Source organism: Ochotona curzoniae, unplaced genomic scaffold (assembly GCF_017591425.1).
Source record: "Ochotona curzoniae isolate NIBS_2020 unplaced genomic scaffold, NIBS_Ocur_1.0 scaffold_1852, whole genome shotgun sequence".
NCBI classification, from domain to species: domain Eukaryota; kingdom Metazoa; phylum Chordata; class Mammalia; order Lagomorpha; family Ochotonidae; genus Ochotona; species Ochotona curzoniae.
The window spans coordinates 10,538,740-10,565,320 of NW_024467087.1; the positions used below are offsets into that span (position 1 = coordinate 10,538,740).

General features: G+C 37.9%; 1 protein-coding gene across 1 annotated transcript in view; it reads right to left on the bottom strand.

The window, feature by feature from the left end:
• Positions 1 to 11,285, bottom strand: part of ADGRG4 (adhesion G protein-coupled receptor G4) — a 91,783-nt gene extending 80,498 nt beyond the window's left edge. Inside the window, 4 exon segments of the mRNA XM_041000053.1 lie at positions 1,896 to 1,959; positions 2,138 to 2,429; positions 2,431 to 2,480; positions 11,216 to 11,285. Coding sequence (XP_040855987.1) covers positions 1,896 to 1,959; positions 2,138 to 2,429; positions 2,431 to 2,480; positions 11,216 to 11,285 — 476 coding nt within the window.
• Between the last annotated feature and the right edge of the window lie 15,296 nt (positions 11,286 to 26,581).

Here is a 26,581-nt window from a genome sequence, read left to right on the forward strand (position 1 = left end):
ACTTAAGCCCTGAGTCACTTCTCATTTATAAAATGTCTAGCACACAGCAAGAATTTAGTTAAAGGAGATAACTATCATACTGTGATGAAAACTATAGACTATCCTCAGAAAGAAATCCTCTTCATTTTTTTAAGCTGTACACACAATTTTAAAGGCTTTGTCAATTCTTTCAGTCCATTCTGGCCCTCAGGTTATGAAATCCTGGTCTGAGATTTAGAAAGAACACTTAAAGAGATCTGAATAGAACAGAGAACATTCTCTCCCTTGCTATTTCAATTTCCATTCTAGGTTGTATTTTGTCTGTTGCATTGGATTGTTATATGTATTATTCCCACAAGAAGTCAATCAGACCAACTAGTTGGACCACACACTGAAAATGTTCAAAAGAGAAAAATAAGTAAGGGTTGTCTAGCTATTTAACACATCAGCTAGATTTAACTATTTACCAGCAAAGTGGAAGGGAGGGCCATGGCCATTAGCTAGCCAGATGAGATTTTCAAAGATCACTGCTAAGCCCATGGATTTAATAGGACCATACTTTTGATTCCTTAGATTAAAGATGAAGTTTCTTCTGCCTTCTTTTGGTGAGCTATTCAAATTTAGCCTCCTAGTTCCTAGCTAAAGTTTGCAATTACAGCTAGCTATAACTACTATCTTTTACTTTCAAGACATCAGAAAAAAAACCTCAAATTCTTGTAGGGAGCAACACCAGGAACTCACTTCCTGATTACTTTGCATTGTTCTGACCACAAAGACTCAAAAGTCCTCTGTGATGCAGCTCTGACATGAACTCAAACATTGATCTATTGGTGAGGACATACCCCTGTAGTCTGTGAGAGCCCTCCAAGGCATGGAAGTGGCTCTCACTTACACCCTAATCACCTGCACAAGAAAATTTAAGAACAGTAATAAGACCTTCTAAGAAAAAACAAATATTCCAGGAGATGAGAAAGGAAACCTATCTTGATGCTATTGCCACACCATACCCATGCTACAGGACAGTTGCTGCTGATGACGGTGGAGAAGCTTGGAATTAAGGGAAGAGTGGTGTTGTGCAGAAAAAAAACAATCCTATAGTTCCTTCTCATAACAAGATAAAGCGAGAAACCTATGTAAGTAATCTCGAGAAGCCAATTTTCTTGCAAAAACTTTCATCTCAAATGGTTCTCTAATAAAAACAATGTTCTAATATGAAAAAAATGATTTCATTTGTAAATACCATGCCGTGCTAAAAGGAACCAGGGCTCCTTAATAAAATGGTTCATTCTTGGACTAAGAGAAAGTACAAGATGAACCTGAAGCATCTTGTGGGAGAAAGTAAGGAAATGCTCAAAGAATATTGGAAATATGTCAAAAGGATATAGGAGTGTGATTAGATGGCCTCCACTGACAGAATCTGGACCCAATTTCACCAGATTATAATCTGTTGAATATAAGTAGAATCCATGAGTTCATGGTCATATGAGTAAACCCACAAATGAATGAATGAATGTGCAAGAAAGTAATTCCTTACAATGAAATGTCATTGTCTATACCTACAATGTAAGTAAACACTTAAATAGCAGAATAATGGACTTATGACTGGTTGTGAAGGACTATGCTATTGTGATGCTATGCGGAAAATCAATGGGGGGGGGACTTAAGGGTAGGGGAAAGGGAAATCCTGGAGCCTGTGGAACTGTATCATGGAATAATAAATTAATGTAATTAAAAATAAAAATGTTACCAACACATGTAGAAAGATAACAGTTTTTTTAAAAAAATCACTTTGACATTAATACATGTAAAACTTTTTGGTGAAAATCTGAGAAGAAAACATTCATATAACATGAAAACACCTCCCCAAAAATTAAAGGAATGGAAAAAATCAGGCCTAGACCTCCAGACTCAAATACTCAAAGTTATCTGCAAGAATAAGGGACAAGTTTCCACCCTGAATCTGTTCACTGATGTGACGCACTAAGGGGGGAAAAAAAAACAGCACATATGGAGGGACATTGTAAACAGGAACTTGACTGTACATTAAAAATATCTGGGTTGTGCAGGATGAAAAAAGGCTGAGGATCTATTTCAGATTCAAATCTAAAGAAACATGATAACCAAAGGTCAAGTATGATCCAGGATTGGATCCTGGAACAAGTGAAAAGCAGCTTTAATCTGCCCTTCACACCATCCCATATCAAGCATATTGTGTGCCATTGAAATGGAGTCAACTGGTAATAGATATAAAAGGTCTTGCTGAAGATGTATAATATTAGCTTCTGATGGTCTCCCACATGTCCAAGATCTATGTCTTTGCCCAAGTGAGTATTATTAGTAACATAGGAGAAGGCCAACCAATAACTTGACTGATACTCCATTAATACCAAGTCAATGCATGCTGTGAATCGTCTGAATTCAGAAATAATGTTGATCAGGCTTACATTATTTCTCTCTTCTTCTGTAAAAATCCAGCTTCTTTCTTTTTAGTGAAAGTGTATCTGTCCACATTTGGAAAAGAGGAGATGAAAATACCAAAGAAATTATATATGAAATGCTTCCCTTTTTCTAAGAGATAGTCTCCAAATGAAAGTTCCCAGAGATTGTATGATCATAAAGTGCCTTCTCCATTATTCTACTGCTCATCTTCCAAAAGCAAACAAGCAAAGACACATGCCCACCCACACACTCATATGCAGACTCGTCAGTACACACAAATATGCACAACCATATGAAGGAACTCATGTGCACACCTGCCAGGAAGTTATTTTTGAACTGGCCATGGTGGCTAAATTGATGCTTATTTCTGCTCCTGAGTTTTGCAATTATATCAGCTTATCATCTTTTGTGTGGTTTATAAATCAATAGTTAATCCCACGACATGATAAGTGCTATGAAACCCAAGCTTTAACTATTGTTGGTTACCATGACGTTTTAATTCAGCCCTCCAAAATGATGTAAAATACATTTAAGAACAGGTTTTATGGCAAACATAAATTTCCAGAACTTATTTATCTCCAAAAGACAATGTATCTTATTATTACAGGTTCTACAAGGGCCTCTCCTCTCTACAATATGCTAACATAGAGCCAGTTGCCCAAGGATAGAAATGAGCAATTAACAAAATCAGAAATATAAAGGCCAGTAATATGAAAGTTGCCATCTCATACTTTATAAGCAAAAAAATGCAACAATAGTAATACCATTTGTGTCTACTAGATTAATAAAATTTTGGTGGTCAGAATACGCAGTTTCAGCAAGCTCATTCACATACTTACGGTGAGAGTGTCAATTAAGTATTATTTTGGGAAGAACAATTCACTCGTTTCTATGACAATTTTAATTGTGTGTTCATTTTTGACCCATAAATTCCATTTCTAACAATTAGACAAACATGTATACAAAAATCCAAGTACAAGGATATTTATTGGAGCATTGTTTCTAATAAGAAAGATTGAAAAATATGTATGCATATGAATAACTGTCTGGTTATGAAAATTACCACTTCTATATAATATAATATTAAAACAAGGTAGATCTACAAAGCCATGGAGAGATTTTCAAGGCTTAACATTATGTGAAATCAGAGTCACAAAAATATAATTATGATATAAAATTACTTTAGAAAGCTAATGGGAAAATCAAATTAAATGTGTGAAATCCACATATACTTTTTTCATAGTGCATATCATTCATGAATTTTTTAATACTCCTTGTATGCATGGATTTTGACTATTCACACCAAATAAACTGAACTTTCAATTTTTTTCCACAACCTTTTTTTTTTAAAGATTTATTTATTTATTGGAAAGTCAGATATACAGAAAGGAGGAGAGACAGAGAGGAAGATCTTCCATCTGATGATTCACTCCCCAAGTGAGTGCAACAGCTGATGCTATGCCGATCCAAAGCCAGGATCCAGGAGCCTCTTCTGGGTATCCCACACGGGTGCAGGGTCCCAAAGCCTTGGGCTGTCTTCGACTGCTTTCCCAGGCCACAAACAGGGAGCTGGAAGGGAAGTGGAGCTGCCAGGATTAGAACCGGCGCCCATATGGGATTCTGGCGTATTCAAGGCGAGGACTTTAGCAGCTAGGCCACGCTGCCGGGCCCAAGAGCTTGATTTTTCACATCACCCTTGAAATAATATGGATAGTCACATAGAACTAGGGTTGTCATCTGCCACCCACACTTCCCACTGGTTTTTGTGAATAATTAGGCTAATTCTCAGACAACCCACATCTGAAATATATATAGTTATGCAAGCATGAGCCTCAGTCTTTCACCAGTCCTCATTCAAAGTTATCCATTACATATCTTCCTCTAGGATGCAGAGCAAACATAAGTTCTTCCAAGAGTTCTTCCTGGAATAGAAAGAGGAGGATTTACCCTTATATGGGTAATGTACTTATCCCTTCAAATATTGGACTCAAGGCTCATTCTCCTAACCAATGAAGTGTTCATCCTTACTCATAAAATGGGAAGAATTGTAGAAAATCAGCAATAATGGTCTTTAAGCACTGATTATGAACCACTGTCTGAGTACAATAATAGAGTTCATAAGATACACAAGGTCTGTGACCTTGTCAGCTGACATTTCAGAGAGAAATGCAGTCAGCAAACAAAAAAAAAAGAGAATTATAAATTATGAAAAGTACTCAAAGAAATTAACTGGCTGACGTTAATGGGAAGATAAGGAAGAGGAGGATAGGAATGCCCACATTATATAGTACAGTTAGAGAAGCCTCTGGAACAAAGCCAGTGTAGCTTAGTCCTAGGGACGAAAAAAACAGCCTGATTAAAGAAAGGTGTGACATAAGATATGGGTGATCGCTCATGCACAGGCTTCTTATGGGACTATCCCTGGCATGTTCAAGGAGTAGCTGGAAATCGGCATATCTGGAGTGAGTAGAAGAAATGCCAGGAGGCAGTAAAGGACTTTATGATGCAGTGCTTTGGGGTTCTTATTATTAAGAGTTGAATTGTGTTCTAATTGTAATGGAAATTTATTGACAGATTTTGAGTAAAATGTGACACGAGCTTACTTGACATCTTAAAGAGTCATTCTGGCTGCCACATTGGGCATAGACTAGCAGAACAAGAGTGACAGCAGGGATTCCATTTAGGAAACTACATAGTACAGGTAGTACAGATGGTAAGAAAATGAAAGAAAAGAACTGAACAAATGGTTAGATTTGGCATATATGTTAAAAGTGGTATGAACTAGTCCCAATGGGTTGATTGTGAAGAATGGAAGAAAGAGGATACCTGATAACTCCTATGCTTGGTAATTGGGTTAAAGAGGATCCATTTTCAGAAGGGGGAAGACTACAGATTATCACTCATTGGTGAAATTACAAGGCCTTCTGCCTCCCTAACAAGGTCTCTGTCTTGTGATGCTAACAGCTTGCATGAGCTATGGCCTTCTAGACTAACTCCAAAGTGCATAGGTAATTAAATACTCAAGCCAGTGAACTCAGAAGCCCATTTATATTTGAAAGATGAATACTAAGAGCAACTGCATTCCAGACCTACTCTTCAATGTATGCAATTCCCCATCAACACTTTCATGATGAATTAATGAAAATTCTACAATCTACTGACCTGAGACAGAATATAAGGTGTGGGTCACCCACCTAACAGACAGGTAGTCCTTCAAAAGCACATTGCCATATGAGGCTTTCTGGTGTGTCTTTTTGCTTAGTTGACCACAGTTATGTCAACTAAGGAAATATGTATTTGAAAAACAGTAATTAAAGGAAAGGGATGTATGTGTCAGAGTCTGGCAGATGTAATTTTCAGCCAAGAGATCTAAGTATCACCAAACAAAATGTCTGTTCTTGCACATGGAGAGATGTGCAACATCATTAGTTAGAATACAACACAACTAAAAATCACAGTGAGCTATCACTTCATGCCCACTATGATGACTATCACCAAAACGATAGAAAATACTGTGTGGGGCATGGATGTGGCAAAATCAGAAACCTTCATACACCATTGCTATCGACATGAAACAATGCAGGTTCTCAGGAAAGTCATCTGTGCACTTCTCAGAATGTCAATCATAAAGCTACCATATGAGTTAGTGATCTCACTTCTATATTCCACAAAGAAATTAAAGCATATTCCCATGTAAAAGCTTGCACAGAAGTATTGACAGTAACACAATTAATAATAGCATAAAGGAAACAACTCAAATATCCATCAAATCTTGAAAAAAAGAAGGGTAGGTCTACTCATATAATTTAACATTGTTCAGCAATGAAAAGAAATGAAGTACTAACACCTGCTACACTAGAGTAAACTATAAAACATTATCTTAAGAGAAAGAAGCCAGACACAAAGACCACATCGCATGATTCCATTTATATAAATTTCCTGAACAGGCTTATACATACAAAAAGTAGTGATTGCTTAAGGCTGAGGTACAGGGTTGGGTGGGCTAGGAAAGCAGAATATGGTTGTTTTGTTTTGTTGTTGTTTTTGCTTTTGTTTTGTTTTGTTTTGCAGAGAAAGTGATGAAAATGTACTGAAATTAGTGATAGTTTCACAACTCTGCAAAGACATTACACTACTTAACTGTATACTTTAAGTGATGGAGATTTATGGCAATGTAAACCATATTTCAATCTGGTTTATAAAAATGTCTTTTCTCAGGTGCCAGAGCAATGGCCAAATGGACTAATCCTACACCTGCGCACGGGCATCCCATATGGGCACTTGTTCATGTTTTGGCTGCTCCACTTCCCATCCAGCCCCCTGCTTATGGCCTGGGAAAGCAGCAAAGGATGGCTCAAGTCCTCGGGACCCTAGACCCACATGGGAGACCCAGAAGAAGTTCATGACTGCTGGCTTCAGATCAGCCTAACTCCAGCTGCTACAGCCTTTTAGGAAGAGAATCAGTCAATGGAAGATCTCTCTTTCTCTATCTCCCCTTCTCTCTGTAAATCTGCCTTTACAATAATCATTTTAAAAAGTCTTCTCAAAGAGCCAATTACCATAAACTTCTAGAATATCACTATGCAGAAACATTCTGTGGTAATGAAAATTTTCTATGAGGTTGCTCAAAAAAAATTCAAAATGGAAATTAAAACGTAAGTGTATTTGGTGCTAAAAGGTTTGAAATCCACATACAGGTTGTTTTTCACAATATGTATTCTACAAAATACAAAATTTTTAAGACCTCTAATATACATCTGAACTTCCCATTATGGTAACAACCAGGCCAATGAAGACAACCAGACACTTCATGTATTCACTTCATGTATGCTAAACACCTCAAATATGGTTTGTGTGACTAAGGACTGGATTTCTTCTTTATTTTTGTAAAGATGTATTTATTACTATTTGAAAGAAAAAGGAGAGGGAGAAGAAAGAAGAGGAAGAGAAAGAAGAATAAGAAGAAGGAAGAAGAAGAAAGAAAGAAAGAAAGAAAGAAAGAAAGAAAGAAAGAAAGAAAGAAAGAAAGAAAGAAAGAAGAAAGAAAGAAAGAAAGAAAGAAAGAAAGAAAGAAAGAAAGAAAGAAAGAAAGAAAGAAAGAAAGAAAGAAAGAAAGAAAGAAAGAAAGAAAGAAAGAAAGATCTTTCATCCTCTGGTTCTCTTCCCAAATGGCCACAACAGCCAGAGCTGGGCTAGTTTTCAGTCCAGGAGCCAGGAGTTTCATCTTGGTCTCCTACATGGGTTCTAGAGCCCAAGGATTTGGGCCATCCTCCTTTACTTGCCCAGGCACACTAGCAGGGAACTGGATCAAAAGTAGAGCAGCTGGAATTCCAACCAACAGCCACATGGGATGCCAACACCGTAGATGTGGGCTTAACCTATTGCAAGATTGTACTGACCCCTTTATTTTACTTCTGTGAATTAAGGCATCCTGTGGAGTATGAGGCATTTCCATATTGAACAGTTCCGTTGTAGAGTTAATTCAAATATTTGGAATTTCTGCTTAAGGTTCATCCCTCAAAAATTACTTCCTCAGAAAGAAAAATGAGGTTTTTCCTGGCCCTCTGGCTACACATACCTCTGAGATAATTTTTATAGCTCCATTATTAGGGTGTCCAGACTGACCCTGAGCAGACAGATCTCTATAGTATAAGGACAGATTTCCTGGTGTGGCTTCTGAGTCATCGCCTTTGTCAAAAAGATTACTGATCAAGTTTTCCCTGCATATGAAAGAGCTTCTGAACAAAGTGGGAACTCTAGGAACTCACTTCAGAGGCTGCTTCAGAACCGCTAGGATTATATGTCACAATACTCCAGCCTCCTATGTCAAGAATGTCCAGAAACGTGTGACACTCTTTTTCCTAGCAAAACCAGTCCTACTTCACTTGGTATATGATGTATGCATGCATGTGTGTGCGCATGTGCACATATGCATTATGTTATGGAAGAGACTCTAGCACAATTATTCTAGCTCTGTTACATGAAGCCAGACTCAGCCAACTATTAGGCAGCATTCATGCACGAGTAAGGAATATGGTATGGACTAATTATACCTCTTCCCAAAGTTAATATATTGGCCCTCTGATTCTTACTATGATGGTATTAGGAGGTGTGGACTTTAGCAGATAATCAGGGTTACATGAAGTTATAAAGGTGGAGACCCCATTATGAGATTTAGTGCTCTTATAATAAGGGGAAGAAAGCCATTTTATCCTTCTCTTTCTTTTCCTCTTTACCTTTCCCCTTCCCTTCCTCTCTCCCTCTCCCATCTACTATTCATAGAAAAATGAGGGTACTCATCAGGAATCAACTGGCACTTTAATCTTGGACCTCCCTGCCTCTCCGTGATAAATCAATGCCTATTGTTTAAGCCACCCAGTCTGTGGCACTTCCCTATGTGGTGGCCCAAGCAGGTTAAGACAGAGAACGAGGAAATTAAGTTTCTACCCGGAACTAAGTCCTAGGCTCGCTCTACTTGTTTCTACTTTATTTTTTTACCTCCTGCTCCATTCAACAGCTACTCAGTTCCTGAGCCCAGTTTTCATCTGTTCTTGATGGCTTTGCTCTGGTCCCTTGGGTGCGATGACAGATTGATTTCTCCTTTGGTGTTCCTCTGTGGCCATGGTTTTCCTTCTCGTGCTAGTTCTATCCAGTTGGGGCATTTCTTTTTTTTTTAATTGTTAATAACATTGTATTATGTGATGCAGTTTTATAGGCACTGGGATTCCCCCCACCCCTCCCCCAACCCTCCCCCCATGGTGGATTCCTCCACCTTGCTGCATAACCACAATTCAGGTTCAGTTGAGATTCCTTCATTGCAAGCATATACCTAGCAAAAAGTCCAGCATCTTATTGTCCAGATAAGTTCAACGGCTTCTTGGGGAGACCTTCTCTGGTCTGAAGGTAGAGCTAAACAGTTGGGGCATTTCTGAGTCAGCCCTGCTTGATCTGATCTGGCGTTACTCTCTCCCCCACAGTGACCCCTACAGTTGGGAGTGTGGTGACTCATCTGGAGCCTGAAGGGGACTGAACGTTAGTTATACCACTCTTTCAAGGAGAAAATGATCTATTTCCAGGAAGAAAGTGATGAGTTTCTCACCAACTGAATAACAATTATGCTTAATTGTTAATTGTTCTATAATCTAAAAGAATTTTTGCCTTGACTCACAATATGAACCTTAACCAGTCTGGAAAATCTTGTAATTGCTTTAAAGTAACCTCTGCTGATTTAAAATGTAATATATGTAATTATGTAATATAATTTTTATGACCAAAGATTCCTCACAAACCCATCAAAACTTTAACGTATTACACACTCTTCTTTACCCTACAACTATGCTAAACCCCTATATCCTTCAATTCTTATGTCACTCTGTTCTGTATTCTGACCCTTCACACACACATGCATACACATATAAAAAACTCCATTAGACTTGTGTCATATACATCATCCACCACACATGTTCAATTTATAATTTCAAATTGTGTTGATGTATTAAATCAGCATATGCAGTGTACTGAGTTCCTAACCTCTGTGTTAATATTTACATTGGATGTTTTTGATCAAGAGATAGAGAAAACAGCTTCCTGCCTTTGAGGAAACAGGCAAGGGAAAGATAAATCAGCATCTCAGCAGGTAGGTGAGGCCAGGTTACAGAGATGCTAGTGTGCCCTATAAGACCCTGCTTCAACCAGTATTGTAAGAATCATGGTTTCTGATCAGGCCTGAACATAGTGAGAACTCTGTTATGGATGACTTTGGTGACTTAGCATTTTTCCAGATTAGCTCTCAAATCAGAGGAATAGTCCAATTAAACCCCAGGTCAATTTCATCAAAAATTACAGCTCATTCACATGTAAGACCTTTTAATCAAAGACAGATATATTCAATGAGCAAATTGAGTTTAATATGGGCAACACTACAGTTCTTGAAGACAAGCTTCTCTTTAAATCTCCAGATAATTAAGTACTTCAGTGAGCTGTCTTCTGTTCCCTGTGATACAAAAACAAAGAATCTGTCTCCATCCTTATCACAGAATCTAGGCAAAATCTGGGTCTTTCCAGAATGTATGGCTGGTTGCTGTTATGAATCAGTTAGCAGCTCTCCCTCTGTATTCTATGATCCTTGCCAATGTTGTTATGATGGAGACAGAAAGAGGATATCATGGTGCTGTGGTGTAGTTGATTAGGCCTTCATCTACAGCACCAACATCCCACACGAGTACCAATTTGAGTCCCAGCTGCTCTTCTACTGATCCTGCTCCATGCTAACGTGCCTGGGAATGCAGCAGAGGGTGGCCAGGTCCTTGGCCCCTGCACCCATGTGGGAGACCCAGAAGAAGCTCTTGGCTCTTGTTTGGATGGGCCCAGCCCCATGAATTGAGGCCAGTTGGGAAGTGATCCAGCAGATCCCTCTTTTGTCTGTCTCTAACCTTGCCTTTCAAGTAAATAATTGACCTCAAAAAAGAAATATATCATAATGGTATCAATACAGCACTCTGTATGACAGGAAAAAGGCACAAAATCCAAGTCCTCTGTCAGGTGTGCAAAAGGTCTTTTCAGAGTTGCAGAAAGAAATGGCCAAATCAGTAGAGTAGTTCAAGTTCAAGTCAGTCAGCTAACCATCAAAATAATACTGAAAATTGTTTGCTGGAGCTTTTCCTACTTCATAATAAACAGAGGCTACTGAGAACCAGCCCAGCGAATCCCTACTAGTAATATTCTTCAAAAAGCTTATTTTTGAGACATTGAAAATAAAATAAAATAAAATTTATAAAATAAAAATACATTTTCTTACCTAGGAGACAGAAAAAATTCAACATGAGAATCAGTCCATAAAGGCTCTGACATGTGACATGCCGTTCCATTGTCTCCATCTGTGTCAAAAAAAAAAAAAAATTCCAAAATATGTCCAAGTCAGATGCAGAACAATTTGAGTGTAAAAATTATTTCCAAACGTTCATATAAAATGTAGTTAAAAGGTAAACTTAAATTTGTGAAAAACATTTCAAAACCATGTATACAAGTGTACCTCAACAAGTTTGGAGAGGAGCCAGTATTGTAGCATAGTATATTAAGTAACCACATGCAAAGCTGGCATCCATATTGACACTAGTTCAAGTCCTGGCTGCTCCACTTCCAATCCAGTTCTATGCTAATATGCCTGAGGGAGCAGCAAAGCTGGATGCATAACTTGAGAAAGACGGATGAAGCTCCTGGCTCCTGGCTCCAGTCTGGCCAACTCTGACCATTGCAGCCATTTGAGGAGTAAACTGCAGATGAAAGAACTTTCTGCTCTCTCTCTCTCTTTCGATATAGATAGATAGATAGATAGATAGATAGATAGATAGATAGATAGATAATAGATGATAGATATGCCTTTCAAATAAATAAATCTTTTTAAAAAGGTTCACAGAAATGCAAAAATATGGGGATAATTATGAATAATTTAAATTGAACCTAAACAAATTAATGTTTTAATTCCACTTTCCACAAACTTTTCAAAGCTCCCTTTGATCACATTTCCTCTTCACATTACTCTTGAGTTTTCTGCTGGTTGCTTAAAGCCAGGTCAGGCAATCCTATATCAGCTGTCTGCCGGAGTTACCCAGTCTGGCTGCAACATCAATGATACATTTATGTGTATACTCAGTAAATGCTACTGGACTCCTAGTATGTACCAGACACTGTCTGACTCATGGGGAAGGAAGCATTGGGAAGACAAGGCAGAAACCTCATGGAGCAGTTAGCCCAGCATGAAAGACAGACATCAAATGTGGTATTCCAAAAATTTCATGAGTTCAAACTTTAACTTACATAAGTTTAGCCCAGCTACTTGCAGTTTTAGTGAGTCTAAACTTTACCTTTTTAGTTTTTTAATCAACACATAATAATTGTACATATTTGTAGGGTACAATGTGATATTTCCACAAATGCAAACATGGGGTAATAATCAAATCAGGATTGAAGGAACACTGTGCAACATCTTATTAACCAAAGTAACTCATCAACTCATTCCTATTTTTAAAGCTGTTCTGTTTAGAGAAACCTGACCACATCTCATTACAGTCATCCAGCTTCTTCCCTTAATTAATTGCAAGTAAAGCCTTATATTTGGGAAACACTTTGAAAATATCCCTTTTCTCCAAGCAAAATGGACACTGGGCAGCAGGGTGTTAATGGGCATTTTCTGATTTTAAATAAAATATACTTCTGAAAGATTTACTAGTGATTTAAGCATCTCTTTTCTTATAGGATAAAGCAGCATGATCGTTTTCTTGTTTTGTTTTGTTTTCAATTTTCAAGTGCAATTTTGAATGAAAAGTCTCACGTTGCAGTTAATGTAAGTTGAATCCAATTAGGAAATCAAATGTGACCGGCTTGCTGTGAGCACCAGCCATTAATCAAGCGCTTCCTATTTAACAAGTGTTCCACTGTCATTCCCATTAAAATAATAGGGGAATTTGTATGACCTGGATGGATTTTCTAAACCACAAGCACAAAAATTAAGGAGATGGCTAAATCTCTCATGATTGGCAGCATTAAATGCAACTTAAATTTATAGTGCTCTAAGTGGCCCAGCTAAATCTCCCATGATTGGCAGCATTAAATGCGACTTAAATTTATAGTGTTCTAAGAGAACTCTAGAACACTGAGAACTCTCACTAGCCATGAGAACATGTGTATTTCTGTTCTTTCATTTGCCTGGGCCTCAGTTTCCTTATGTGTAAAAATTGAGATAACAATCTTCCTATTTCCCAGAGCTGCCCTAGAAGCAGATCAAATGAGATGATAGTTCAAAGACAATTTTCAAAGTATAAAGTGCTATAGACATGGAAATGATCACTGCCTGTAAAATGGAATTTGCAATAACAATCTAATTTTTATCTTTGTTTCACTCTTTCAAAACTTTTATAAAAATCCCAAGATATATTTCAGAAACTTACTTACCTGGCATTCAATAAATAAGTCATGAGTCATTTACCAGCAGAATACTAGGTAGCCATTAATATGAGTAAAATAGTTTATACCAGGAATGGAAAGGTGAGCTGAAGCAGCAAGTGCAAGCTGAGGGCTTTTCCTGTATATAGCATTCCAAACTATACCACTTGATCCATTTACAATGATTATGTGATTTACATATTTGTAAAGATTTAGATATTTTCAAAATGTGTCTATTTTTTATAAATTGAAGGAAGATGGGGAAAGGAGGGAAATGGGAAAGAAGATGAAGAAAGAGATGGGAAGGATGAAAGAGAATTAAATAAATATCTTTTAAATTTCCAATGATTCTGTATTGTTTCATTATCCTACAATTGGCATCCATTGCTCTCAATAATTCTTTTTGCTCTCATTAGTTTGTAACATTGAAATAAAGAAGAAAAGGAGAAGAAAAAGAAAGAAAGAGTGGAGATCAAAGGCTTCTATTTTATGCCTCTCCCAATTATATTCAGTTTGGCTCCTTTATGTATTTGCTACTTTTATAATCAAAATTTTTAAAGGAAGAATGAAGGAAAGGCAGTGAGGGAAGGAACAAGAGAGAGACAAAAACAGAGTGAAGGAAAGAAGAGAAACAGTTACCTGAAAACCGGAGTTCTTCAACTTCCCACCCCCTTGCCACTACGGGCTCCAAATGAAGACTTTGCTTTACAGCCGATCAGATCTGCTCTCTCAGTCTCTAAAGGTGCTGTGAAACGGGATGAGCACAAAGCAGGAGACTCATCATCTACTGGCCATGTCTCAGTCTCTTCTTTCCTAGGTCAAACCAACCTCTCTGTGCTTTATGGCCTGGTTAGATTCTCTTTTTGTGGCTGGCAGGACATCATGGGGCTGCTCTCCCAAGCATGAAATCCATAGGAGCAAAGTTCTCAGATTATTACATACCTGCAACAACCCATTAATTTGAGGGCTCTTTCCCAGTTTTAACTAAGAGTTATCTTCAGTTCCTGGTTCTTTATTACTTAATTAAATCACATATATTAAATGGGTACTCATTCACTTAACTAAGGCTCATTTCACTTTATTGAGAAAATCAGGAGAGGGAGGGCTGGTATTCAGAACTTTGAGCAGAAAGCAAAGGTCAAGAAGGCATCTAACATGTCACTGGAGATCCATTCCTCAAATTATTTTGAAAGTCAACAGACGTACTGAGCTTGTCTTGTGTCATTTGTGAGAGAGGGATTGAAGTCTTTGCCCTATAATATCATTACATTGGCACTTGAGGGCCAGTGAAAATAGCACCAAATCCCATTAAGGATCTGGAAGTGACCCCTATCAACCTCTATATTTCACAGACCCTCATAATCTCTACCCTGTGATCCACAAGGTAAAATGACTTATCCAAGGCTGTAGAGCTTGTGAAATACAGCGCAGACTGGTGCATTTTCCTCTCCATTTTGAGGAAATGAAAATCTGATGGGAGGCTAAGTCAACACATTTACTGGTGTAGATTCTCCACAGGGAAAGGAGGAAGTTGTGTGTATATCACAATCACCTGGTATTCACTTGATGCTCAGAAACTACGAGAAGCATGACAGACAAGAGCCTAGGCTTTGCAAAAAGGTACACTTGAGCTTAAATTGCATCTTTCCTGACATCTTTAGAAGTCCCACCATTCTCACTTGTAAAATATACATTGTGGAATTCACTTCATATTGCTGAGAAGATCCTATGAGACCAGGTATACAAAGTGCTTAATGCAGTGTCTGGCATAGGGTTCCAGAAACACTGCTCTTGCCTAGGACTCCAAGGCTTCTCTTTTCCACTAGGTTCTAGATGGAGCATGTGTGATTTGAGATACACAATGCCTAAAAGATATTGTGGTGCAATTAACAAGAAGCTTTTGCCCACTTACCTGGTATTTGTTTATACTTCACACCTTTCCTGCTCATGGCTGTTGCCGTGCCACCACCCCTCACAACACAAAGCTCTAGAAGGACAGGAGCTCACTGTTTGGTTGGTTGGTTGGTTGGTTGGTGGTTGGCACACTACTCAGCAGATAGTGGCATTCAGTCTGTGCCTGATCAATGAATAGACTATGTCTCCCACACAATGTAACTTTGTGAAGACAATGAAATACCTGTTTTCTCCTCATCCTGCCCCTCCAGTTAGCACAGTGCCTGGCACATAGTAGATACTTGGTATTTGCTGAAAGGAAAAAACAATTTCAGCAAGAATGTATTCATATATACTTGAATATGTCAAAAAATCTCAAGGGAGACTCTGCTAAAAATAGTTGCTTCTAGAAATGCAGACAGGAATCTTCAACGGGAGGAAACATTTTTAACTGTATATAATTTTATTCATTTACATGCCTTATCTATTCAAAGGAAAACCATATCTGGTTTGTTAAAAACCCAGTGTAGTTCAAATGAATTAATTAACTAAAAAATGAAATGTCAAACAAAAAGAGTTTGGAGATTCTAAGTAAGGAATAAACTTTTGCCTGGGTGAGTTTCAATGAAAGCCCTTTCATTGGAAAGGTATAAGAAGCATGTTGACCATCTGTTCTCCATATCTGTAGAGTAACAGGAAGTGGACTAAAATTGCAGTGGGAGCTATTGGATATGAGTAAGCCGTTATTGATGGCAGGAGTTTATAAATACCAGAAAAAACTATCATGTGTTATGATGAACAATCCATCATTAGTATAAATGATACAGTATATGTAAAGCTCTTAGAATACCACCTGATGTATAATAAACGCTATATAAGCTTTAGCCAATGTTACCTATTCTTCTGCAATTTATTTTTCAAGCTCAACAGTGTTCATTTAGTCAGTAAATATTTAAATGCCTACTATGTATGAGATACAATTCTAACACATCAAGTGCTCAGTGGTGAGCAGAATGACTAACTCCCCTTTGCCTCAAAGTTTATAGTATGGTGAGCATACAAAAACAAAATAAGTAAGCCATATAACATAGTAGAGCATGCTAAATGCCACAGAGGGCAAATGTGAAATGGGAAAGGGATCTCAGGGCTTCTAAAAGGATAGTAGGGAGTGTGATTATAAATACAAAGATCTGAGGTGTCCTCCCTGAGCTTGAATAGACAGAAAAGAACATTCAAGGCAGAAGAAATGGGGCTAGTATAATTTTACTCTGAAGAAATGGAGAGCATTTGCGGAGGTTTAAATTTTTTTAGATTTTGAAACAATATCCAAATCATAGGAGAACTTTTAGAGTTCTCACATCTGGATTTTCTAATTTTTTGCATTTGGCTATATTTGCCCTATTGCTCTTTCTTTGTACTTTTAAGCTTTTGTGAGCAAATTGGAGACATCGTTTCTCCTTACTCCAAATACTTAAGTAGGAATTTTCCTAACAAGAAGAGTAATTTCTTGCATAGGTACAGGGATAATTATCAAAATGAAGAAAACTACACTGATAAAATACTATCTCACATATAGTCCATGTTATTACATAACCCACTCTCCCCTAATTATCCTTTACGGCATGTTTCTTTCTGAGTAGGACTCAATCTAGGATCATACATGGCATTTACCTGTCATGATTTTTTCAGTAACATTTTGTCTGAAAGGTTGCTCAGCCTGTCTTTGACTTTGAAGACACTGCCATTTAGAAATATACAGACCAGCTATGTTATATAATGCCCTGAAGTTTGGGTCTGTCTAATTTTCCCTCATTGTTCAACTTACGCATCTTTAACAAGAATAAAGGAGTTGTATTGTGCATCATCCACTGCAGTGCATCATATCAGGACAAACAGCTTATTAACTTTAACCACTTAGTTATGCTAATATCTTCCAGAGTTCTCCACTGCAAAGCTAAAATTTCCACATTTGTAAGAGATGTGTGGGTAAATATTTTGAATCTGTGCAAATATCCTTTACCTCTCAAAGCTTCATTCAGTAGTTTTAATACTCACTGTTAATTTTTGCCTGGTGTTTGCCAAGTGGTCTATTTCCATTATTTTTCCAGATATTTTAGTCAGCCTTCTACCAGAAGGAAGAGTTTTCTCTTCTCCAACATTCATTCACTCATTTTTATTAGTATGGACTCAAAAATTTCTGTGTTAATCACTGTGTTACAATATATTTCTAATCCCCAGTACCTATAAAACTGTATCACATAATACAATGTTAACAACAATAAAAAAAAGAAAACAATATATTTCTAGTATTAAGCTGATTGATGCTCAAATCACCCCAGATTTGAAGTCAGCTCCAAACTAATGTCTTTCTGACATACCCCTAAGTTTCCTCTTTCAATTCCTTACTTTCTTGAACAAGATGTTCTTGGTTTACCTTGGATGTTTCCCTGCCTCTTAGCTAGAATCCCCCAGCTCTGTGAGGACCCGCGGTTCCTTTTAGAGAATCATGGTGTCTGGAAACCAAGGTCAAAGAGTTTGGAACACAAGAGGGACATGTTCTGATGTGTTTTTTAAAGAAACACCCAAACTGTTGTGCTAAGAGTGGACTCTAGGAAGACTAAGGAGATAACAGGATAATACAGCTTTGTTAAGAGAATAGACAAAATTTCTCTGCAATGAATACACATATCATATTTTAAATATGTTTTCAAGAATTTATTTTTATTGCAAAGGCAGAATCTCAGAGAGCAAAGGAGAGACACAGGGAGAAAATTTTCCGTACACTGGCTTACTCCCCAAATGGCTGAAAGGGCCAGAGTTGAGCTGATCCAAAGCTAGGAATCAGGATCTTCTTCTGAGTCTCCCACATGGGTGCAAGGACAAAGCACATTGACCATGCTCTGCTGCTTTCCTAGGTCACAAGCAGAGAGCTGGATTGGAAATAGAGCAGCCAAGATGCTAACCAATACCCATATGGGATGCTGGCACCACAGATGGAAGCTTAGCATACTATGCCATGCATGGTGCCAGCTCCTACATATATAATATTAAAACTTATGACATTTCAAAGAATCTTCTATAATCTGAACTCTTCTTTTGTTTCCCCTCAATCATCCCTGTGCTTCCTTCTTTCTACAAGTCCTATATTTTAACTTTAGTAATTCACTTAGTGGACCCCAAGTGCTCCATTTTGTTCATTTTGTTTCTTTGCCTTTCTTTTTCTTTTTTTTTGGCTTGCAAATGTTAATCCCTTTACCTGTACCTGTACTCCCACCCCCTGGCCATCTCTTGTTTCATGACTTCATACAGTTACCTTTTTCCTCCGGGAAGCCCTCCCCAAGAAACTCCCTTCATTTTTATCATTTCCAAGTGTAAATTATCATTCAGTCCACTATTTATCTTACATTACAACATGGGAACACAGGAACATAGTGCCTCTCCTGAAGTAACCTTCCTGAATTCCCAGGAGAAGCAAAGATCATTTGGAGATAACTTTTGTCGTAATTCATCAAGGATAACGATTGCCCTGTTGACATTCAGCCTATGGAAGTTCAGAGTCAACACCCCAACCTGAAGTTCTGGAGTTCTTGAGACTAAACACAAGTAGCAAGACTTCCAGGAGGGAGAGGCCTGCCCAGATAATCCTAGAGATATTGCAGAGGCCAAGTTTCAAAGCAATTCAGAGCACAGAGAAGTTGGGGGAAGAGAAGACAGAGTTGGTTTAAAAAATATGACTCAAATTTTGAGGTTTCTTATAACAACAGATACCTCGGACAGACATATAATGATTAGGAACTATTACAAGCAACTATATGCCAACAAATCATAAGACCTAGAAGTAATGTGTAGATTTTTGGACACATATAATCCACCAAATTGAATTATGAGACATCTAATAATCTAAACAGAACAATAACATGGACTGAAATTGAATTGGTAATTAAAACCCTCCCAAAAAAGAAAAGCCCTGGACCAGATGGCTTCACAGATGAATTCTACCAAACATTTGAGGAAGAAATTTATCCCAATTCTCCACCAGCTTTTCCAAACAATAGAAAGTGAGGCAATCCTTCCAAACTCTATGAAGCCACTATCACCTTAACACCAAAGCCAGATAGAGACACAACAGAAAAAGAGAACTACAGACTGATATCTTTGATGAATGACTCAAATGTCCTGAACACAATGCTAGTTAACAGGATGCAACATCATGTCAGGAAGATCATTCACACAGACAAAGTGGGATTCATCTCTACCATGCAGGGGTAGTTGAACACTCACCAATCAATAAATATGATACACCACATCAGCAAAATGAAAAATAAAAACCATATGATCATATCAATTGATGCAGAGAAGGCATTTGATGAAATCCAACACTACTTCATCTTAAACCATAAGTAAGATAGGCATAGAAGGAACATTCTATAACACAATCAAAGCAATATATGAAAAGCCCAATGCCAGCATCTTATTAAATGGAGAAAGACTGGAAGCTTTTCCTCTAAGATCTGGAACTAGACAAAGGCAAAGGAGAACCAAATGACTCAGTCAAGAGACTATCAGAACTCATAAGAGACTTTGGGACGGTAACAGGATACAAAATTAATGAATGAAAATCCATGGCACTAGTGCACATAAGTAACGCCAAGGCTGAGAAAAAAAATTGTAAGTACAGTTCCCTTTAAAATAGAGGAGGGGAATCTTAAGTAAGTAGGAATTAAGCTAACCAAATACGTGGAAAATCTTTATGATGAAAACTGTAAAACATTTTTTAAAAAAGAAATAAAAGACATTAAAAAATGGAGACACTTATCTTGTTCCTGGATTGACAGGATCAATATTATCAAAACGACCATATTAACAAAAGTAATATACAGATTCAAGGCAATCCCAATCAAAATCCCCACAACATTTTTCTAAGAAATATGAAAGAAGATACAAAAGTTCATGTGGAAGCACAAGAGACCACAAATAGCCAAAGTTGTTCTGAAGAATAAAAATCAAACTGGAGGAATGACAATTCCATACCTCAAGACATACTACAGAGCAGCCGTCATCAAAACAGTCAAGTAATGGTACAGAAACAGAGAAGTTTAATGGAACAAAATAGACACCCCAGAAGGGAACCCACACATGTATAGTCAACTAATCTTTGACAAGAAAGCTTAAAAGAATCCAGGGACAAGCCTGGTCTCTTCAACAAATGCTGTTGAGACAATTGAATAGCAGCCTGTAAGAAGCAAGACCCCACTTGTCACCTTACACAAAAATCACTCTAAATGGATCAAAGCCATAAATCTACACCCAGATATGATCAGACTATTAAAGGAAAACACAGGACGCACTCTCCAAGATGTAGGAATGGGGAAAGGCTTCTTGAAAAAGAAATGAAAAGCGTAGGTAGTCAAAGCCATAATAAACAAATGGGACTACACCAAGCTGAGAAGCTTCTTTACAGCAAAGGAAATGATCAACAAAGCAAAAAAGCAACCAGCAGAATGGGAGAAAAATCATTGCACACTACACAATTGATAGGGGACTAATATCTAGGATATACAAGGAGCTTCAGAAACTCAATGATAGCAAAATGAACAACTCTGTGAAGAAAATGAACAAACATTTTTCAAAAGAACAGATTCAAATGGCTAGCAGACATATGAAAAGATGCTCAGGCTCTCGAGCTATTGGGGAGATACAAATGAAAGCTACATTGAAATTCCGCCTTACTCCAGTGAGGTTGGCCAATATTCAGAACTCTACTAACAATACCTGCTGTCATGGATGTGAGAAGAAAGATACCCTCCTTCACTGTTAGGGGTATAGGCTAGCACAACTAATAAGGAAATCAGTATGAAGAGTGCTTAGAGAACTCCAAATCAACCTGCCATATGACCCAGCTACCATGCTCTTAGGTATATATCTGAAAGAAATGAAGTCTGTATATGAGAATATGACCTATAACCCTATATTTACAGCAGCACAATCTACAATAGCAAAGACATGGAAAAAGCTCAGATGCCCATCCAAAGAGGAGTGGATAAAGAATTTCCACTCTGTGGAATACTACTCAGCCATTAAAAACAATGAACCCTACTATTTGCAGCCAAATGGTCCCAACTAGAGATTACACTCGGTGAAATAAGTCAATCCCAAAAGGACAAATACCATATGTTTTCTTTGATATAAGGCAACCTTCATACAAAATATAAAGACCAATAGCCCTTTCAAGACTGTTTTTGCTGTGATTAATGGGTTTTGATAGTTTGATTTTATTTTCATTTCTTCAAGTTTCTTTTCTCTTATTATTCATTGACTCAGAGATCAGACAGTAGCACCCTTTTCTCCAGGAAGGCTTTCTGTTTTCTGTTTTATTTCTTCATTGACACATTGGTCATTCCATAGCATGTTATTAAACTCCATGGTGTTGTAATTTTTTTAGCTTTATTCCTGATATCAATTTTGTTTTATGACTTTTCATTTGAAGGAATGTGTAGTAATGGCATAATAGAGACTCGCATATCCAAATATAAGGATTCAGTGCAGTATGCATCTCTACTTCCAAATAGAAGGAGTCTCAATGAGACTGTTGAATATATCTTGAGAATAGGATGCTGGACTATCTGCCATTGTCTGTACCAGCAACGTCAGGACACACTTAAATAGCAGACTAATGGACTTGTGACTGCTTATGAAGGACTATACTATTATAATAATATGGGAGAAATCAGTTGGGAGTAGGGAATTGGGGGAGGGGGTAAGGAAAATCACAGAGCCCATGGAATTATATCATCAAATTCAAAATAAAACAGAAGGGAAAAACTAGATTACTGTAAGAATGTTTCCCCTTCTCTCAGTGTCCTCCAAATCCCACCAGAGCCCAACAACAGCCTTCTTCTTGTTAACTGACAGAGATCAAATCTCTTAAGTAGGTAACACTTTATAAGATAGCTGAAAAATTATGTAAGACACCTTCCTTAGTTCTTCTGAAATGACCTAGCCTCCTGAAACACACCCTTCAGAACCTCAGACATGAGTCTCATTAGCAGCTCTTGGCACCTATCAAATTCAGAATAAATGTGTTCCAGCTAAACAGTAGCAGGGATACATTTGTCATTAGTAAGTTCAGGACATTAGTTGTCATAACGAGAGAACTCACACCTTGGGGAATGATGGGGCACTTCAATGAGAGCAAGAAAAGATTATAGGATTTGGTTGAGTTGATTTTGAGATGATGTAGAGAGCAAATCTCTAGAATAACTGCCATCAGTAAGTCAGGACATGTCTTGCATTCAACCACTTTCCGACACTGCAATGAAATACCGAAGTCTAGATAACATTAGGAAGTGAAGGGGTTTATTGAACCCCCAGTGTCAGTGGTGTAAGAGTTGGGTGCCAGCATCAGCTTTGCTCTGATTAAGTCCTGATGTGAGATTGTATCACTATACTGGGAGGTATCACGATAACAGAGGGAGAGGCCACATCTTACAAAAGAAGCCAATGGGACCAGGGACTGTACAGGATTATTTTTTTTAAAACAACCCTGTCAAGAGAACAAACTCCAGATTTCATAAGAACCATTTAAACTGTTGTCAGAAACACCCAGTAGAACCTCGTAAGTTCCCACCCAACTCTTGTGGGTCCCAACCCTTCAAATAGCCACATTAAGCCTCCAATCTGAAAAACTGGGATTGCACAGTATCATATGGTGTCTTATTTTTAAATTTCATTTTATTACACAGTTCCATAGGCTCTGGGATTCCACCAACTCCTCCCCAAGCCCTCCCCCCATATTGATTTCCTCCATATTATTACAGCAGGAAAGCTCATAACAAGTTATAATTCCATCATTGCGGGCATGGACCATGCAGAGTCCAGCATCTTATTGTCCAAATAGGTTCAACAATTTCATTGGAAGACCATCTTTGGTCTGAAAGTAAAGCTGGCAGAATATCATTCCCTCCAGTGAAAGGCCACAACGCAACTTCAACAACAGGAAGAAACATGGAAATTTACATCATGAAGTTAATTGACATGGTACTGAGTGACCAATATGTTAGAAAATTCAAGTTCTTAACCACATCCTGTAACTACTTCATTGACATCTCAATTTTAGTTTATACATAACCAACTGCTATAAACCTTAAAATGGTTATAGTGTACTAGTCAGCTGTCTTGTGTCTTTTCTTCCTCATATTCATATTTAGCAGCTTATAATATTCAAGCATGATTTTTACTGAACTTCGTGAATTTTAGGAGTGGTCCTCAGATACAGAAGAACAGTCAACTTCCTTCAGAACTCAGGAGAAGAGCCTTCTCTGGTCCTTACTTAACTCCAACTTTGGCTCTAGCTCCCCACCCTGTCTTGCAATGACCATCAGGGTCGCTCCAGAGCATCAAAAATTAGATCAGATAGAGAGAAACCAATAAGGAAAGCTTAGAACAGACAGGAAACAGTCAGCTTGGACTCCCATATACCTTACTAGGTAGAACACAAAGATTAGTTACTCCTCACTAAGGTATTGAAGATTTCTCTGCACACCCCTCCTAAAACTGTTCTGCTCCTCAGTTGTTAGCATATGGCTTGTTAGAGTAATAAGCCTGTTTGGACTACCCTAAAATTCATGTATGTTGTCTTATTAAGAGGAGGAACAGGCTAAAGTTGTAATTTTTAAGGCAATAATGCTAGCTCACATTAGCCAGGAGTAGATACTTGATTTTATAGTGATTTTGCTTTTGTCTGTATTAACACAAAATTATAAAATAGTCTTATTATGATTTTCTTTATCCTGGTCAGAGAGTAACCTTGTCTGAAGCTATTATTGTGCGAAACTGTTTAGGTCCAACTGAATAGAAAGATGTAGCTTGAAAATGCCAGTTGTGAACACCAGACCAGAACTAGGATGTGAAGGGCTGTTTCTTTTCTGTCTCTTTTGGCCAGTGGCAGATGAAGTCAAACAGCATGATGCTATTACATGAGATCTCATGCCCCCATTGCTGATAGGAAGGTTGTTCATGGAATGGAATCTGGACTTGGACTACAGGTAGTCTCTCCTGCTTGCCACATCGTCATTGTTGCATGCTCTGATACAAAAATGACTGCATGATAAGAATTCACTGTAAAAAGACCCAGGGAAGATCGTGTCAGTCAACTGTAAGACAAGCAATTATCAAAACACATCAGTAACATGTTATGAGGTCAGGTGTCTAGATGATAAAACTTGGGCATGGAAATTATGTCTCAGAATCTGTTTTAGACAACCAGGTGGCATTTTCTTTTAAACTAGTTACAAATTGTTCTCTGTGTGATACTTATAAAGACAGGACAAGTAATATTTCACATAGCACAAGCTCTACCTTAGTTAGCTAAGAGAAAAATGAATGGCTTTGCAATTGTCCATAACAACTCTAGCTAATACATTTAGACTCGTCTATTGGATTTCCAAGACAGATGCCAATCATTGTTGACGTCTACTAGTGCCAGAAACACATTGCAGACCACTTTTCTAGCTGGAGGATACCAGGAATGGGAATCACAGCTCAAAGCAGAAGTATGTATAGGGAATAAATGATCTGTCCTGGAAAATTCTCTTTAATAATCTTGATTTACATTATTTTAGACTCAAGGAAATACAAACCACTGAAACAATGGTACTCTTAACTCTCTAATGATTATTTCTCTCTCTTAATATTTATTTCTTATTTGAGAAACAGAATTACAGAAAAGAAGAGACTAAGAGAGATCTTTCATGAACTGGCTCATTCCCCCAAACAGCTGCAATATTCAGGAGCTTTATCTGGGAATCCCACATTAGTACAGGGGCTCAAGTGCTTGGAGCAACTTCTGCTGCATTCCCAGGAAATTATCATAGAGATAAGTAAGAAGCAGAGTACCCTAGACTTGAACTGGTTCACATATGAAATGCCAGCATCACAGGCAGCAGTTTAATCCGCTGTGCCACAATATGAGCCTCAAACAATTATTCCAAGTATAGAGGAAATGTGCAGCAGGAATTATAGGGCTTCTCTAAATAAAAAAGAATGCAAGCAGATGTATAACAAGTAGTATCTAGGACCAACATTTTGATACAGCAGGTAGGGCCACTACCTCTAACACCTACATCCTATATGCACACTGGTCAGAATCTTGGCTATTTTATATTCATGCTACTCCCTGCTAATGTACTGGGAAAGCCATGAGAAATGGCCCAAATTTATGCATCCCTGCCACTCATCTGGACTACCTGGGGGGAATTCCAGGATCCTGGATAGGCCGGCCCATCCCCAACTGCAACCATTTGGAGAATAAAGCAGCAGGTGGAAGATTCTCTCTCTCTCTCTCTCTCTCTCTCTCTCTCTCTCTCTCTCTCTCTCTCACACACACAGAAAACAAGTTTTTTGTTTGTTTGTTTGTTTGTTTGTTTGTTTTAAAGAAGACGTAGTGTTCTGATCTACACAAAATCTTTTGGCAGTATAGCGTCAGTTACTACAGTAGAAGAAAGCTGCCTTGTGTCACTTGAATTAGATTCTTGTTCCTTCAAAGAAGGCTAAAGAAAGTGAGCTCACTCGTGAGGCAGACCTCTCTAGTGGCATTGTCCATCCAGGATTGCCTAGGCTTTTTCTGATTATGACAACTTCAGCAGAAGCGTTTTGTTCATGTGTGGTCAAGGTCCAATTTTTCAGACTACAGGCTGGGTTTAGTGCCTTGAGAGAAACAAATATCAGAGGAGAAGTGTTAACAGGAAGTCTGCAGCATGAAATGTTGCAAAAATACTTATTACATTTTTATCAGCAAAGTTATGTGGGGAAGACATATGCAGCAATCAGTTAATTTCAGAGCCACAGTTATGGGAGAACCCTATTAGAGAGCTTTGTTTTATTTATTTATTTATTTATATTACATTTGATTTTTTTTAGTGTCATGGATCTCTTTTATAATTTCTTTTTTTTATTATTTTTATTATATTTTTGACAATCTTTACATAGTTAATTAGGGTAAACAGGTTCAAGGGCTATAGCAGTTGGAAGGACTATTATTTCCATATTGTTTCCTTCATGTTTAAAGGGGGGCATTAAGGGAGAAGGCCCACCCAATTTCCCACCCTCCCCAGGTCCCGGATGTGGGGCATCCTCCGAGGTTCTTGCTCAAGTGGTTTTAATAGTTCACCAGTTATGAATTGCTGCCAATCTTGCCACTCCAAGCACTATGGGATCTTTGAAGAACCCACTGATTGACATAGTCCATTATAAAGTCTACATTTGCCCCATATTTCACTGCCAACATATAGCTGAGATGGTTGATTGACCTGTTCTGTCTTCTCTCTTTTTT